Below are 17,873 nucleotides of genomic sequence, written 5' to 3'. Positions count from 1 at the left end.
GCTGTCCTGCGTGCGGATGCAGTGTTGTCACATTCCTACCAGCTCACTCATTTCTATAACAAAATTCCTATTACCCTGCCAGATTTTTTTTAGGCTCCAGTACATGGTTTATTCCCCAGGTTCTTCTGGGAAAATATGAAGTAATGGCTTTTCTGAGGTTGGTATCATTCAGCCAGAGGTACAAAAGCTCACAGCCGTCTCCATGCCTAAAGACTGTTTCCCAGGGACCTTTGCATAATGATACCCCTAAATCTGTCCCTGTTGGGCTGGACTGGGGCAGTCTGGGCACGGATGACTGCTCCAGCAATTCCGATAACTCTTTACCAATGCGAAATCTCTCCAGAAGCACATGGCAACGCAGTAGCCGCGTGAGCGCTTGTCTGCTCGCAGGTTGGCGCGCCGTCACGCGGTGTGCGTGCTGTGTGCGCCAGATTACCCTCGTGCGGCCGGCCCGCGGCTCGTGGCATCGATTGTTCTCACGGTTCTTTTCTCAAGCGTGATCAGCGCTCCATGTGACTCTGTGGCGCATGAGATCGAGAAGCCCGCTCTCGGTGCTTTTAACAGGAAGTCACGCTTTTTAATTACTTCCATCCCGTTGCCGTTTTTATTTATAGATTCTCTTGGTGCCATTTCTGGGGGACTGCGCTCTGTACTTTAAAGGACTACAGACCGATCATTTGACATCCTCTAACCCCCTTTCCCGCAAGTGTTGCTTTTCAATTTGAATGTCTTTTAAAGTGTCAGTTATTGAAGGGCTTTGCATATGTTAAGAGAGCCATTAAGGATGTGTGCAAAGCAAGCAGATCAGCAAAGTCTTAGCTTCCAGTGGATCAATCAAATTAGCTGGAATCAAATTAGGCACATTTTCTCATGGAATTCAGCTGGGGGAAGCCAGTTTTATCCTGTGGGAGGAGGTTTGGGGCGAGGGCTGTCACATGTTTTTGATGTTTTTCTGCATGCCTCGACATAAAACAAAATAATAAAATTGACAGCATTTCCTCTGATTAGAAGGCCCTGCAGTGGTGGGGTTGCTGTAGTTCCCCTGGGTGCTCTGGCCCTTCTCTATAGTGCTTCTGATGAGATTGTTCAGCAGCGCACAGAACTGACCATACGGGGCTCTGTGAGGTGAACTGAGGTAACGCTGCAGTCGGTCGCGTGCCACTCTTCTGCATAGTATTGAAATCCTAGCCCAATCTCAGATGCACATGGTGAGATGTTTTCAGATTACTGGAATGCTTTATAGATGAACAGCATCAAACGTTTTAAAAATGAGAAGCAGTGTGCTGTGTTGACAGTAAATAAATTATTCACAAGCGAATGTTGGTGAAAAGTGCTTAGTTCAAGGAATTTTAAGGCATTTTAAGTTTCTTTATAGCAAGTTAACTAAAGATAATAATCTAGCAAAAAAATAGTACTTCGGAAACAGTGACTTAGAAGTTAAGTAGATGTAAGATAGTAAGCTAGTAAGATAGTCGCTGTTCCTCAGGATAATATCATAGGTAGTAAATACACCTTGTAGATAGCTGAAGTTTATCATTGCTCTTGTGATCATACATGGAATGTTTGTAATTTCAGGAACTTGTTTTGCCACCCGTATTTTAAATGATTCATCAAAAGCTCCACCTTGAATCCTTAGGACAGAATAACATGTGGTGGGTAATACATTTTACTAGCCCATGCTGCCTTTAAATTTGTGTAATACATTTTATATGTACGTAAGTATGTTATTTTTATCCTTTGAAACATTTTTCAGCAACTGTCCAATGACAACTGAACTGATGATGAAAGACAGCACTATAGTGATTAAGTTGATTCCAGGGCTTTGAGTTGGCCTTTGTCAGTTATGTGCTGCCATTTTCAGTGTTTAGTGGCGTAAATCCGTTTGCGGGTCATTTATTGTGATCTTCAGTGGTGGTTGCAACTGCGCATTTTTGGAAAAGAGGGCAGTGTTATGTTACATTCTGGAACCTCAGTGGTCTGAAAGCTCAAGCCATACCCGAGCATCTGCAGACCCACGCGGCAGACGTTTTTATCTATCCAATCTGTGAGCTTCAGCTTGGAGAGGCGTCCCTCAGTCACAAAATGAAGCCCTTTTTGTCAGACGTCTGATTGGAGCCACTGCAGTTCCCTCAGTTATCCAACACACTAAATAACACTGACAACTCTGAAAGGCACAAAACATAAGTGTTCTTTTTCTGGTATCTTCTGTTGCACAGCACAATACAGCTCCCATTTACCTTGTCCAGCAGGAGAGTGGAGAATGTAATGGAGAGTAATGGAATGAAGTTTTTAATGTGCAATGTATTGGTAAATAATGGAATGAAGTTTTTAGTGGAGCAGGAGTGTGGGGAATGTAATGGAGAGTCACGGAATGAAGTTTTTCGTGGAGCAGGAGCATGGGGAAGGCAATGGAGTGTAATTGAGTGAAGGTTTTTCCCCTCCTTTTAATATTTTGTTCTGTTCTCTGTTCAGTAGGCTTTTCAATATCTGCATCTCCAGGGTTTCATGGTAAACTTTTTACCAGGGAGCACTGGTGCTCTTGATCTGGAAAATTTAGAAGCACACAGCAAAATGGAGAGGCACATATGAAATTTCAGTTTTTTAAATTTATTATTAAATTTGTTTTATGACAGAAACCCATTCAAAATTGCCAATAATAAAAGTTGTGAAAAGTTTTATTCAACAACACAGCCAGGCAATATTGCCCATCTACATTGCCTAAAAATATTGTCTGTGTATGGTGGCCTTTACATACTCCTTCCATTGAAGTATACAAATTATAAATATATCTTATGTTATAGCAGGATAAGCCAGACGTGTATTAGGTTACATTTTCTTTCTAAAATAGACTTTAATTTAAATGAAATTTTTCAGCATAGTTTGATTTTCAATTTTTTCTTTAGTTGGCCTGCCCAAGATTTTCCAATGCAGGGAGAGCCCTGAAGTTAATGAATTGAACATTGAAAGACTTGAGCATGGCACAGGTCCAAATATCCTCTTGTACCAGTGCCCCTGAATTCAATTCTGAAGTGTAATTCACATTTTGCTAGCAGTGTAGAACTCTGCTCTTTCACCTTCCGTGGTGTCTTCCCCTCCCCTCTGCTGACCCCGAATGACCTTTCACCCCTCTGCTGATCCAGGATCAGTTCATCTCCATACTAAAGTCCTCAGGAATGTGCTGCCATTTTCCTGAGGGGTAAAAGGTGGTAGAAAGCGGTAGAGTGGTTCCAGCTCCCCACCCCCCTACCCCCCTCCGTCTGTCAGTCAAAACGAGGGGGCGGGAGGTGCAGGAGCCGGGTGTCAAAATTCATGCTGATGCTTTATCACATGGCTGAGATGCCACACTCTCACGGTGGGCCTCTTCCTGCCGATTGTGCGCTATCTGCTTATTTAGGAAGTGCCCCCTGCCTCTCTCTGCTCCCCAGGGGTCTATTATTAGGTGTCGCGGGTGTGTGTGTGTCGGGGGGGGGGGTTGCATTTCTCACCTTTTGAGAAGCGGATGTATTTGATGGGCGAAGGCACTCTGACACTTTTCCAATGTGTCAGGCGGCTCTCTGGAGGCGGGGGCGGAGGTGGGGGTGAGGGGGAGGGGGAGGGGGAGCGGAATCGGCTCAGACTGCTTTGGCTGCTCACTGTATAATGAACTTCCTCTCTGTAGCAGGACTTCATTTTTCTCCTCAGTGCTATCATACCTTCCATTGGGAGCCTGTGGATAAAGGAACAGCAAGCGCTCTTACACAAAATATGAATGCACAATTAATTCCTAATTGCAGTATAGTACTAAGACTGGTATTATGCACTGCAAATTGTGCAATCTACTCTGATAGAGTACTTATAAATCTACATGTACATTTACACATGGTCCCTATTGGACTCGGATAAAGTTAATATTACATTGATAATTCTGCTGTGTTATTTACTAGTGGTAAATCTGAATACAAATACACTTTTATAGTAAATTAAAAGGAAATATTTCTGCCAAATTGAGGTCCCCTACACAGGGTTTCTGATAATGCAGTTAGATATTCAAATATGCTGAAACGCTGTGTCTCATAAATTTTAATATTCTGGGTTCAGTATAGGCAAAATACTGTACCAGATTGGCAGTGTTTAATATAGCAACAGTGTTTATTACAATACTCAGATGCATTGTGCCTAATATTGCCTGGGGATATTTTTTTTAAATAACAGTGCCTTTCATCAGCAAATGCATTAGAAATGAAGTTCATGCCTTCAAACTGTATTGTTCTGTATATTACTTAGAAGGTTATTGCTATTTCTTGGAAATTCCCCCAGAACGTTTTCCTGAACAATGGCAGGTTATTCTAATTGCAGTCAGCACTCCCCACGTCTGCAGTCTGCGGACATTCTGAAAACACAAAGGTGGGAAAGGGGGCCCTGTCTTTAAGCCCTCGTTAAGAAAAGTGGCCTATTAAGGGTTTGCGTTCGCATTAATCAGCTTGCACCAGAAAAAAAGGAAGCTTTTTCCGTGGGAAACCGAAGATTTCATTGTTTCTACGTCTCCTGAACCGAATTACGCGCCGGCTTACCGCCGACGCTCACGCTTCTGGTAATTCAAAGCTGCGGCGGCTTTCAGAGCCTGCAGTGCTCGAGCACTTGGAGTGAGGCTGCTAAGCTTCCTCAGTGGGTCACTTTTTTTTGCCTGGCTCAGTTGTGTTTCTTTGGCACAGAAGAGTCTGGAAGGATTTGACTTCAGAATCACTCTGGTGTTGGCCTCTGGTGTAGTGGCTGGTAATGTTGTTGACATGATCTCATCCTGACTGCAGTCCCATGAACTTTGGAACTCAAAACCAAGTTGTGCAAAATGTGTGGGCAGAGAGGAGGAGGTTTAAAAAAAAAAAAAAAAAATGTTTTGCAGTGTTTTCACAAAAACATCAACAATGCAATCATTCCTTTGCACACAGACCTGCTTTGTAATAATGCTACTGAAGCATGACTGTACTGCGCTGGTACATTTTGTTTGAGCCGGGTTTGGCCTTGTTCCAGGAACGCGCTGGAAAACAGATATTTCACTAGCTATTCGATATCCAGGTAGAGCGTAGATGTGACGTCTGTAAACGCAGGCGGTGTTGTCGCCAAACTGCGGGGAACGGTCTACATTACAGACGTTTTACATCAGTGCCGCCATTAGTCTAGTACCGCACCGTTGTCAGCAGAAACCAAAGGAGGGTCGGTTGGATGCGATACAGGGGCTCGCATTCTAGTTACACAGTGGCAGCGCGGTCTCACCTGCTCCACTCCGCGGTATCCTGGAGACGGTGTCCAGCTGCTTCCGATGTCCGCTATGTTTGATGAGCAGTGGCTCTTGTGATGGGTCTGTTTGATTGCGTGGCACACATAAGAGAGAATGGCCCTGTTGCTCTTTGGTCTTCTTTTCAAAGCTTGTTCAGAGACCTCGGATTTTCTCTTAATCTGCAGGGCCATTCTGGGTAATGTGGTCCTATTCTGTAATAATAAGAATTCTTATGTGGCATCTTGTCATAAGACAGCTAGGGCTTAATGATACAGAACGAAAAATAAAACCGAGAATATACTTTTATAGACGTGGTCGTTTATGCTCCTAGTTTTTCACAGGGAGATTAAAGGTGGCCTAACGTACTGGGAGTTGGCAAATAGAAGCCGTTATCGCTCTGAAAACCAACACCGCAACCTCAGGAAGTGCCCGCCCGCCTCTCGCGAAAGCCAGCGGCGCGCTTCTGAGAAGGAGCGACGCTAACCGAAGCTCCTCATAAATAACAAACGCGCTTGTTGCTATATTTACTTTCGAGGGGTGAGAACAGAGGCCGCCCGCCGCGGAGGCGTTGGTCCTTTCGACGGTGCCGCGCGGCGCCCGCTGAGCGGGTGACATTCACTGATGCCCCCCTCCCCTCCCCCCCCTGCCCCGGGGTACCCTGCCAATCAATGGCCCCAACCTTTCCCTCTGCTCCGGCCCCCCCGTGGCGCTGCTGCTGTTCGATTGTCATCTGACCCCCTGCAGCAGGCAGCGGGGAGAGGCAGAGAGGCATTAAGAGAGAGCCTGTGCTGCCCTGGATGAGGAGCCCGTCTGAGCTGAGCTCTCCCAGGCTATGTCTCTGCATTTATTCGCATTTATGATGTCCTTATGTAATTGACGTTTTACGTTATGTCCAGTCATAGGGCCGGACCCACAAGATTTGTGAGGGCATAATGGCACTGTCTCCTAGCAGGATGTGAACCTGCAGCCCTCTTGATCTGTGGCCTGTTGATTGATCAGCGTTCCCCACTGTTCCCTTTTAATGTAATAACTGTAGAGCTGAGCTTGTGTCTGGAGGGGCGCAGGTTCAAAAGTGCAGCGTGCTATGGCTGTCTTTATCGTACAAGTGAATACAGCTGCGTACTAGCTGGCTCTCATAGTGTGGTGTATTTTAGTTAAGCAATGATGCAACTTCTACTCTAATTCTGGGCAATGGCACCATCATATTCTCTTTCCAGAGTTTCACATGTGTGCTATGCTAATGCATGGCTGTTACTGTAGTACTAGCCAAGGACTTCCCAGCCCTAGGCCTCGTGGGTAGGGTGAACTACAACAACAACCAGTTCAAACCCAGGAAACTAAGTGAGGTGGGTCAGCTGTGCAATTGGTTTCTTTAGTTTATCAATCAAATTCTGAGTAACAACAATATCCAGCACACACTGCAGCTCTCCTAGACCAATGTTGGGGGGTCTTGTATTAGGCCATTTGCCTCCTGTAGAATGGGCAACATGTCGGTCAGGCCTTAAGAGACGACTCATTTATTTATTATAAATAAATAAATAAATACATAGATAATGCAGTTTTATGCATCTTTTCACCCTTCTTATTTGTCACTAAGATATTTCCGTGGGTCTCCTGGGAAGATGCTGCCAATCACGAGGCCGTGTAATTTCAGGCGTTTTGCTCCATTTTCAGGCTGCTCTCTGGGGCCCGTGCTCCATATTTGGCACTCTGTCACGCCGGGGGTGTGAGCTGAATGAGTGATCGGAACGTGGCGCTGCTTCGCCAGGACATTGTGTTCAGAAGCAGTCAATCAGGTCGCCAGGTAATGGCCTCCTTATCTGTTTCTGCGCAGATAAACGGTCCGCTGATCACTGTAAAACACGTTTTGTTGACACAAGATTAGCCGGGGAGAGTCTGTCGGAGGAAGCGTAGACGGAACAATGAGAAAAGATCCTCCCTCCCTCCCTCCACTGCCTCTGTGCCCCTCTCTCCAGTGACTAATTCTGTCAAAGGACTTTTATTGATATTGGTGTTAATTATTTGTGCGCAAGAACTGTACTTTGAATATTAACCGGAGTTTATGGTAATGATGTTCCCTTTGTCGAGGTTCGTGTGAGGTGTGAAGATAAAATTCTATCGCTGGGTGAACTTTCCCCTGTTGAGCTCATACCTGCAATCTGCTGGTTCGCATTTTGTCCTTCCGCAAGCAGTTTTTAAAATTAAAAATTTTTTTTTTTTTTAAGCATGACGGGGCTATGGAAATGCCCACGTGTCTGTTACCTGAGGAAGCCTCACTGGATAAATGGCTGACTCCAAGCAGCTTGGCTCAGGGTGCGTTTGCTGTTTGGATTCGGTGTAAACCGACTGAATATTCAGCTGCGTGCTCTGAAGCCGGGGTGGGGAACATCGCAGTGCCCTCCCCTCCCTGTCCGCACGTTGGGACAGTGGTTAATGAGCTTCTGTTGCCTTTCACAAGCTCATGTTCACATGTTGAAACACGGAGTGAGGGCGAGCAACCTGTCTAACTGTCCTCCGTGCAGCTTTCACAAAGCTCCCAGAAAACTCCACAGCCCAACCAAACATGCAAGTCAGTGTGCTGCAGAGGAGCCGACTGCACGTTGCTAACTGGAGCTCTGCGACGCTGCAAAAGGAGTGCTAAGCTTGATCTTCCGGTTCTGACTACAGTGCCACTCACCCACAAACCTGCCAGCGCCATCTGCCCGCTGTGCTCACACCCCACCCCTGCAGGAAGAGGGCAGCAATAATCAATTACCCAAAGGGAGGACTGTGACATGAGGTTCTCAGAGAGCTCGCGAAATGTAATTTCCTGCCGCACATCCTCCGTGTAATGCCGCGCTAATAGTTTCCTGTGCTGATGCATTAGGCCTCCTCCGCCGCCTGTCAGCTTGTATCTGCCACAGAGCGCTGTTGCCGGCTGATCTGAGATCAGCTCCGGAGCGTCTCCCCTTCTCCGCGGCGCAGAGCCTGTAACCTGGCAAACCCGGGGTGGGGGGAGGAGATTAGGAGATTCATCGCTCGGGCACCTTTCAGTATGGCGGAATTGGTTGGTTTACGCACAGCCTGCATCAGCATTTTATAGCGGTGTTCTCAAATCTCAACTGCTGGCTCCGGGTGTGACCTTTTTGTTGGTTATTAGCACATAGGAACAGTGTGGTGATGACAACAGGCCATTCAGTTCCCTTGGGCTCACCAGTGTGCTTCATTAATACATAGGACAAAATGTTTTTCCTTATGTTTATTTTCCATCATTATTGAACGCTGAGTGCAAATTTACTTGCAATCTGCGATAATAATGAAATAATCATAAATAAGGGCCCACGCGTTCCCCTTTGTAAGACTGTGCCGTGTTCATTCTGGAGTATGAATGAAAAGTGACTATAATGTGTGTCAATCAAAGCCTGTGTCTCCGCCCTGCAATGTCATCAGGGTTAATCTGAGGTTTATTACCGTGACTCACCGTCGCATGACGTCTTACGTAAGAGGCTGAACTTCCCCTGGAAGTATGCCACAGATGACACCTGTTCGCCTCTTTGACCCTGCGTCCTGCTGGAGAAGGGACTGCATCCAAACAAGCCAGCATACGCATAATGAGTCTCATAAATGAATGTTTTGAGCAAAATCGCATTTAATGAATGACTGAATCCTGATGAGTCATGCTGCTGAAGAACAGAAAATTACCTGTCTGCCTCTGAACACTGAAGCTGATGGGTGTTGCATAAGCTGTGGCTCATGCCATTTTATCTTATGTTAAGATATATATATGTATTTTTTTTACTAAAACCATATTACATTTACTAATGCTAATGTAAAAGACAGTGCAGATATTTTATATGCTACACGGACTTAATTTATTAGATTCATAAACTGCACTTCTTTTTTTAGGCGCATTTGAAAATACATGTGTTTTTAATGTAGCTACAAATTTATGTTGTCATAATGTGGACATGTTTTTTTCCACTCGGTAATGTGTTCTGTAATGCTGGATTTTTCTCACAGTAGGCGGTGTGCTATTGGCCGACTGGCTTTCAAGGTATTTGTAGCACTCTGGGTATTGCGGTCTGTAAGGGGCGGCGGTGACTCATTGCCGCGCTGCTGGACGGACACGACAGAGGTACTCTCAGCCCTGGAAGTGGGTCAAAACGCAGCCGCCCAGCGTCTTCCCCCTTGTCTGGAATTCCCTCATTCAGAGCCCCATTGGGCGGATGTCTTCTTCGACACACACAGCTCTCATTACCATAGAAATGTCCTCTTTGTCTCGGCCTGTTCGGTTTGCACCGTAAAGTGGAAACGCCACTTTGATCCATCTGCTCTGCAGACAGTAATATTCCCCCAGAAACAGGGAACCAGTTCATGCTCTAAAAACACATATTGTCTTTACATGAGATTTCCACATGAGTACTATCATACTGTCCCTGGTCCAGAGCTGAGCGCCTTCACTGCTTAGGCCTTACACCAGTGCTTTCAAAGCTGGGTCCAGGGAGAGGTTGAGATGGGTCATCGTTTACATGTGAGGGGGGAAAAACTGCCCGCGTGTAGTATACCTTTCATTAGTAAATGGAAATATTGAACACCAACACCGCACTTAGTGTTGCCACCTACATGCAAAAACTTTATTTCCGTATATACTGAGCGTATATTAGGCTGTATTTGAATAAGTGACTGGGTCACAGACAATGTTTTCGCTCATTAAGTTGGCCGTGGGCGCAGATTGTCCAGGAGTGCCTGCATCAGCAAGTGAATTCCCTGAAATAGGGGGGTCTTGACCCTCGGGTTAGAACGCCCACTCATTCGCGCTTACTGCAGGGCCACAGTGCTACTTTTATCTCCGTTCCCTGTGCTCGCTGAAGGTGATTGCCCGATCACAATGGAATATGACATAACCGCTTAGTCAGAGGTCAGCTTGTGAAAGGTTTTTTTTTTTTAATGACATCTGGGATACAGTATTTTTTTGTGTGCGGTAACTCTAGAGCATGTGGGCGGCGAGTATGAGGTGAGGGAGTGCCTCTAACCGCAGAGGAAGCGGCCTCGCTCTTGATTCCATCACATGATCTTCGCTGCCGCTTCCTGCCGCTTTTCCAAAACAGAGCGCTATCCGTGCGGAACGAGCTGGAGTCATTAGAGCAACCGGCCGGTTAGATCTGAGCACGCAGACCTCGGAAGTGTGCGGTCATTACCGGGAACCTGGAACATTTTAACGATCATTTACGCTGAATCTCATTTGCCATTTCTCTGACACTCTTGGGACTTTAATGCGCCTCAGTGAATGTATTAAGTTGATCCTTCAACGTTGCCTGATTTGTTTTCTTTTTTTTTTTTTTTTTTTTTTGGCCACTTCCATTATTGCTGACTGCTGTTGAAATGGACTCAGTGAAGCAGAGATGAGAATAGAACCCTGAGAGGCCATGACTGTTTTACCAGGAACCACATCATTTCCTTTTCTAAAGCCGGAGCGTTGGATGGAGTGTAATCTCAGACTGGCCCTCTGGTCAGCCAGGAGGCCATTAAGAACTCCATTAGCGAGGCTTTAACAGGTACTTTGAGGAATGGGAACCGGATTTGGATCCGGGGAAGAGAGATAAAAACAGAAGAGCGGATGAATGGAATCTTTCAGTGTTGGGCCCTCATACCTCCTTTCATTTCAATAAGGCTCTCCTTGTGCTGGGGAAACTTGCTTAATGGACTTGCACGGCATCCTGTGACTGGGAATTTGCTCCTTACCTCCATCGCAGGATGGGATGGAGAGAGGGTTCCAATTCTGCCATCTGTTAAAGTGTGTCAGGCGCCCTACAGCACCTTTTTGGGCCCTTAATTCAGTGCTGACAGGCAACTGGAGCAGTCTTTTTGATCCTTAAAAAGGCACAAAGAAGCTGATGAGCGTGGGCCTTCATTAATGCTTTATTATGTCCATTTATGCATAAACAGGGCACAGAAAATTCAAATACAATGGTTTTCTTCCACTTCCTTACAAATTAAGCATCTCATAAGTATTCTCAAAGCTGTAACGAGACGGCGTGTCTGATTAGAGTTTGCTGGACCCGTCGGAATAGATTACAGGGCAGTGCCCTAATGAGCGCCCAGAGCGGGATGAATTCTTCACAGAGCTAATGACCCACCTGCATGTGCTTCAGAGCACGTTGACCACAATTGGTGCGGGGGTCGGCATGACTGATCCAACGTGCCTTTTTTTCAACAAATGAGCCCGTCCCCGTGCAAGGTCTGGAGACAGAGCAGCGGTGAGCTCATCTCTGAAAAGGCTCCTGAAACTTTTAAGATCACATCTCAAAGAAATACTCTTCTCTTGTTAGGCTTCATGCACTTTAGTACATGATTCAGCACACCTGTCTTTAGTACAGCCATGTGACTGCTTTACTCTAAATGTTACACAAATACATTCCAGGTAAAACATTCCAGTCTTGGAAGTGATTGGACGGTACCAAAAGAGTTGGGGAAATTGAGCACCAGATAATAATAGAATAGGACCTAATTTTCGCAACAACAGTGCAAAGGCAAAATAGCCAATACAGGAAACTAGCTGAGACTGTTAAAGTGTTAGAGCAACACAGCACTGGCAGTAGCTTAGTTATGAGCATTTCATGCTCCATGATACCCATCGTCAACAACATTATACTTGCTTTAGCAACTGCTACCTAGGTTTTGAACCATTGCTAACAGAATATTTTGGTGTTTAACTAAGATATGTCCAATACCTGGTTTTCACTGATGTGGAGTGTTGAGAGTTCACTGTTTGCTTGTATGATTAGAATTTAGGGAAGTAGCTATTAGCCAAAATGCTACCAGGCTAGCTCAAATTCAAAGGAATAAATGGGAGTCAATGGGGATGTCGGTGCCAGATTAATGCAAATAAAATAAAACTTGCAGCATTTACAGTCACAATTTCATGAATTATTTGACTCTGCCATTAATACCACACAGCATCCTGTCAAGTTTTCTGTTGTCTTTCAGCCAATCTTATTTAACATGCACAAAATTTGAATTGCTCAAGTGTCATTTAAAAAAAAATAAACTTTACATAAAAGTAGCTGGTAGCACAGACAGAGCACATAAAAAAGCCCATTTGTCTCAGGCAAGGCTGAGAAAGCCTACCCCTCAAAATCACGTTTAACATAGAAACCGCAGTTCTTAACTTTGTAGTTATTAATATTCTCTAGAATATTGACCCTGGCTAAGTGGAGAGAGTATAGCTCACATCAGGTAGGTCATCGTCTTGTTTTGTAAGGTCGGAAAAGGAAACCTATTTTTATCTCTCTCATAATTGGCCATTTTGAACCTTTCTGTGATTGAACTATTTTTAAACTGTGCAGTTAAATTTGTCTTTAAACTGTCCTGCAATTATACTTATTTTAAACTGTCCAGTAATTAAGGTAATTTTACAGCATCCTGTAATTAGGCTCATTTAAAATGTCCCTTGATTAAGTGGCTTTTAAGCTGTACCTTGACTGATCTGTCTCTCGGAGGGAGCCTCGATTTGCACAAGGGCAAAGCAAGGCCACGGTTGCTGCGGTCTGGCTGCGTTTGAACTTCCTTCAAGAGGGAAAAATGACCTTGGTCCGGCTCCATTGACTGCGAATGGGATGAGCAGATGTTTTCCAGATGTGTCTGTTCCCATTCGCACAGTGACATCTTTGTTCACCTCCAGCCGGGACCCCCACCCTCGCTCCCCCGAAAAACCACGGATTTCGGTCTGGGATGCTTTGAATTTCTGACAGCGCACAGGAAGCTGTGGGGGTTGAGGAGCGTGTTTTTTTTTGCTCACGTTAACCTGGAATGTATGACATCTCCCCTCCTTCGTATCGGACGCTCCTCCAGGTTCCTGCTGACCTCAGAAGCGTGTCAGCGGGACTCTGTGCATGTGCGCTGTAGGCCAGAGAACAGAAGTAAAGGAAAAGATCCAGGACCAGTTTTCATAGTGAATATAGACACTAGGGAACAAATTAATACTTCATTGTGCCTTTGTATGTAACCAGTAATAGTAATGTATGGCTGAGTTTATATAAATGGAAGAAAATATGATTTAACACCCAGTTAGAATTCTGTAGAGCCCAAATTAATGGAATAACACGATACGATAAGGATTTGAAAATACACATACATTTTACTGAATTTGAATATGGAGAACAATTGAAAATAGTTATTAGATTTGTGTTTTTTGTTTACTTCTAAGAGAAGTTACTCATGATGGAACCTCACGTGCAGTTCTGATTAGGGTTGACGGTTGGAAGCTGGGGTTGCATCCATCCATTTGATTGGTCAGTCGTGCTGGAGCTGCCATTCAGACACTGATTGGGTCCATCGACCCCCTGGTGTTAGCCAGTGCCTTGGGGCCATTGTTTGAAGCCTCAAACGGTTTCCTTTTTGGTGCCACAGTGTCTGAATGAGGGGACCTGCAGGCCACAGGCGCATTCCATCCTGCCAGTGGCTGAATTTACAGCCACAGGACTAGGTGTGAGGGTGGCCTGCGTTTGCCCTCACCCAAAACCACCCTGCACATGTTAGCCAGTCATGAGTGAAGTTCAAATGACAGCAAACGGGACCACAGTAAAATACCCAGTGTCACATGTCTATGTACCTGTGGACTTGCCCTCAGGCCCTGATAGTTCAAATGAAAGGCTGTTGTGCCATTCACAATTTATCGTTTAAATTTGATAAGAGTTATCTGTTTAGCAGATGTTCATGTACAGGGAGACTTTGCATTTAACGCATACATTTGCACAACAAAACTTAAGAAATTTTACAGCAATGATGGTAAGGTTCTGTGCCTTAGAGCACAATAGTAGCATCCCATTTAAAGATGGAACAGGCAGTCCTCTGCTGGCAAGTTGGGTACCCTGACCACTGAGCCACATCTTGTTTTGTCTAGTGTGTATTTCATGGAAGTTCCACACCATCTCAGTTCGAGAATCTTTCATCAGAAATTCTCAGTACTGTTTGTTTGGACACATTCCATAATTTGATGCAGTCAGCCTTGATTTGAAGTTTTTCTCCCTTCTGAGGAGTAAAACACTTTCCAACAGGCTACTAAAATATAATGTACAATGCTGTACATTCTCTCTTTCACTCTTAGTCATTTATGAAAATGCTGCTTTTTTAAATGAGCAATTCAACAATTTCTGTTAATCTTATTTATTTCAGGGACCACTTGTGACGTTGTCAAAATTTTGACAAAACATGTTTCTTATAGATGATTCTTTAAGAGCACATTTCTGTTATTTTGAATGTGGCACATAACCCTGTATTTGTCATGGCGATGGTGAAAAACAGGATGTTGACAGCGTAAACTTTAGTGCTCTCAGGCGCCGAGAGTCTCCATTTAAAGATGAAGTGTTTGAGAGGAAATGTCACTTCAGCGAGACTCTGAGAACAGGAAGGAATGTGCCCCGACTGGACTGCCCCTACTCAGCCTTGTACGTCTCCCTAGCAGCAGGACCGTCACGGCCATGGAAGTGAGGCGCCAAGGGGCGGAGCCAGTGGTGGGAGTGGCCAGGCTTCGGTGGAGGAAGAGGGCCATACGCACAGCAGGACCTATGCGCTGGAGGAGAGATCAGGCCTTCCTCGGGGCTTCTCCACCACTCTGGAACACATTGTACAACAGCTGGACGTTCTGACGCAGGTTCGTTCTGACCCTCCTCCCGCCTCTAACCCCCCCCCCCCCCCCCCAATTCACCATATCCTACTCTGTCCCCCACACAGGACAGGAAGCGGTAGATGGGGGCATGATTTTATCATTCTTGAAAGGAAAAGTGATATTGTTCTTCTTTAGGCAGACGGGTTGTGCTGATATCATCTTAAGCCAGCCGGAATTCTACTTCTGCTTTCCTTCTCGTTTGTTTTGAATTGTTTTGTTTTCCTCAAAGGCTCGGGATATATCAGATCATGGATACGTGCCATGTGTTTGTATTCTTCTGTGCGTGCGGCCTTGGTTCTAGCTCAGCCTTTGTATGGCTGCACTGTACTTGGGTGCAGTGGTGTTTGCTGCGTAGCGGTTTGGAAACTGTTGGCGACCGAGGCTGCCATAATTAAAGTGGGAAGTCCCTCTGCCCTTTGAACTCAGCTGAGGGGTACATCTGGCACATCTGAGAGGGAAAATAAATTGATTTCAGGAACCTGTGCTGTCCAGCATTGACAAGATTTTCTGCAATGGCCAGTAATTTCAGTTCCCCCCTCTCCAGCTCTGGTTTATGTCTCTTAAAGAAAGAGTGAGCAGCAGGGGTCCCTGACCCTGTTACTTTTTGGTTAGCTTGGCTAATCTCCGAATGGCTGAGTTCATTTTCAGTGGTGCTACTGACAGCATAAGTGGTGCAGTAACTTGCACTGTGCAGAAGGTCACTGTTAGGCCACTCCTCCCCCAACTTCCAGGAGACAGTGCCAAGAGAAACCCCACTCAGATCTATGTGGGGTTCCCCAAGGCCCCATCCTGAGCCAGCTGTCCATGCAACTTTATTAGAGCTGTTTATTGTCTAACTGTTCTCCATCAGATGCCTTTGAGTACTAAACTTGTTCTAGTGTGCTGTGCTATACTGGGTAACACTGTACAGACCAATGGGTCCGTTTCCCTTTCAGACTGTGGCAGTGCTGGAGGAGCGTCTGTCCTTAACAGAGGACAAGCTGAAGGAGTGTCTGGACAACCAGGCGCGAATCATAGTGCAGGCGCAGAGGGTGGAAGAGCAAGCGGCGGAGAACGAGTCTGAGGGCTCCTCTGCGTAGGGCCCCAAGCGCCACGCCCACACGGTGATCCCGGTTCAAATTGGGGATCACCCATTACGCACGTAATCTGTCCATTCCTTTTAAAGACATCCAGCTGCTCGGCCAAAACAACATCTCCTGGAGACCACCTCTGCCCGTCTGGCAGAGACCCCAAAATTCATCAACTCCTCCTGGAAGACGGCTGCAGCTATGAAAACACCACGGCTTGTTTGGACAGCGGGGGGGTGGGCGCATTCCTCAGGGCCGCCGTACACAGCGGCGAGTTACGCCACTCCCCCCCTCCTCCGCATCTGCTTGGCGTGACCGGCATGCGTTCTCCCGTCACCCGCAGTCCGTGCGCTTGTGTCTGTCCTTGTCTGTCTCGTCTGGTTTTATTCAAATTGTATATAAATTAATAAAATGTGACTCCAATTTATCATACGAATGTGTTCAGTGTGGTAGTTTTCCAGGCTCAAGTCGCTGTTGTGTTTTCAGCCGCAGAAACGCGGGCTTCCTCTTCTGGGTGCTGAACGGAAGCAGTAAAACTGACACAAAGCAAGATGTGTGTGCTCACTGTACCACATCCTTCCTCGTGCCAGCGCCCCATCGCAGTTCCTCTTCCTCTCAGAGCAGAGCCTGCTGCTGACTGGGAACAAAGTCTGCAGACTGGGCGCAGCTGAAGGCCAGAGCAGACAGTCTGTTTCTGCACACTGTGATGCAGGAAAGCAGTCAGGATTTCTGCCAACTGAACTCCCGTATACTTTAGAGCTGCCTTACCACTCAAATGGGAGTTACTGTCTATTAAACACTTTCACAGGATTAAAATTTATTTCAACTTAGTTATGAGATACTTAAGTTTACGTATGGATATAATAAAACCACTATTTTGTTTTGACCAAAATAAACCCAGTACGGATTGGCCAGTTATACTGGAGGCTTCATCTAATCCAGTAATGGGACTGCCAGAGAGGAGCACTGGGTTTGTATTCGATTTAGTTCCTGTGGACGGAGCTACTGTAATGACATTCATTCAGAACAATTCACTGTCCTCTTGAAAGTTAAAGGTTATCCACAGGAAGAGCACTCTTCCCATATGACACTCTTCCTGTGTTTTACCTGAAAGAACCCCATCAGTAAACAAAATTCAAATAGGCTGCACTTTTCTTTTTTCTGTCCTGAATCACACAGTGTCCTGACTGTAACCAAATTCTGTAGCCTTACCCTGGTTAACCTATAGGAGACATCCACACAGTATTGTGGGGAGAGACTGACCACCACGTGCCAGCTTTGTGATAGACGCAAGCAATAATTCAGTCATTTCCTGCTTGTGGAACTGAGGGGTTCTGTAAAGAGAGAAAGGTTGTCAGTCACTTAGAAGGTGATGCTGACCCCAAGGTCAGACCCCTTCAGTAATGCACAGCAACAGAAGGGAGGGTTGGCTGGGCTGGGGTGGGTTGGGTAAGGTTAGGCTGGGGTGTGACTGATGGTTCTGGAAAGGTAAACATGCCTGGATGTGGATCCCCTCAGACGGCTGCGGGGGCCTTTTCTTCCTGCTCCTGGAACTATAAAGGGAGGCCCAACCTGCAAGGAAATCCCCTCTTGCCACAATCCCTCCGCCCTAGCTCCGCCCGCACGCCAACAGAGAGAGTCGAGTAACAGGGAGGAGAGGAAGGAGCGAGTGGGTGGGGGAGCAGAGTTGGCCACCTCTGCCCCGCTGGGCGGGGCCACATCCTGACTCGGCTGCCGGGGTCCTTAGTCCTGCGGATATCCTGTGACTGAGGGCACCTGCGCAGACGGGACGCGCCCCACTCTCAGGGCTCGCTTTTGGGAAGGCTTTTGTTTGTCGAGAGCTTCCCCTCCGGGGGTAGGGGGTGGAGGACAAGGAGGCCTCTTCTTTAAAGGTTCAAAGCGACTC

General features: G+C 46.1%; 1 protein-coding gene across 2 annotated transcripts in view; it reads left to right on the top strand.

Moving 5' to 3' along the window:
• poc1b (POC1 centriolar protein B) overlaps positions 1 to 16,399 on the top strand; it is a 29,408-nt gene extending 13,009 nt beyond the window's left edge. The window contains exons 11-12 of one of the 2 annotated variants that reach the window (XM_064343032.1): positions 14,697 to 14,885; positions 15,836 to 16,399. In XM_064343032.1, coding sequence (XP_064199102.1) covers positions 14,697 to 14,885; positions 15,836 to 15,979 — 333 coding nt within the window. In that variant the 3' untranslated portion in view covers positions 15,980 to 16,399. Of the gene's footprint in view, positions 1 to 14,693; positions 14,886 to 15,835 lie in introns of both variants that reach the window. The other variant, XM_064343031.1, reaches the window with a different exon arrangement.
• The last annotated feature ends 1,474 nt before the right edge of the window (positions 16,400 to 17,873 follow it).

This window comes from Anguilla rostrata, chromosome 7 (genome assembly GCF_018555375.3).
Source record: "Anguilla rostrata isolate EN2019 chromosome 7, ASM1855537v3, whole genome shotgun sequence".
Taxonomy (NCBI): Eukaryota; Metazoa; Chordata; class Actinopteri; order Anguilliformes; family Anguillidae; genus Anguilla; species Anguilla rostrata.
Note: the sequence above shows the minus strand (reverse complement) of the source record. Positions and strands in the feature narration are given on the sequence as shown.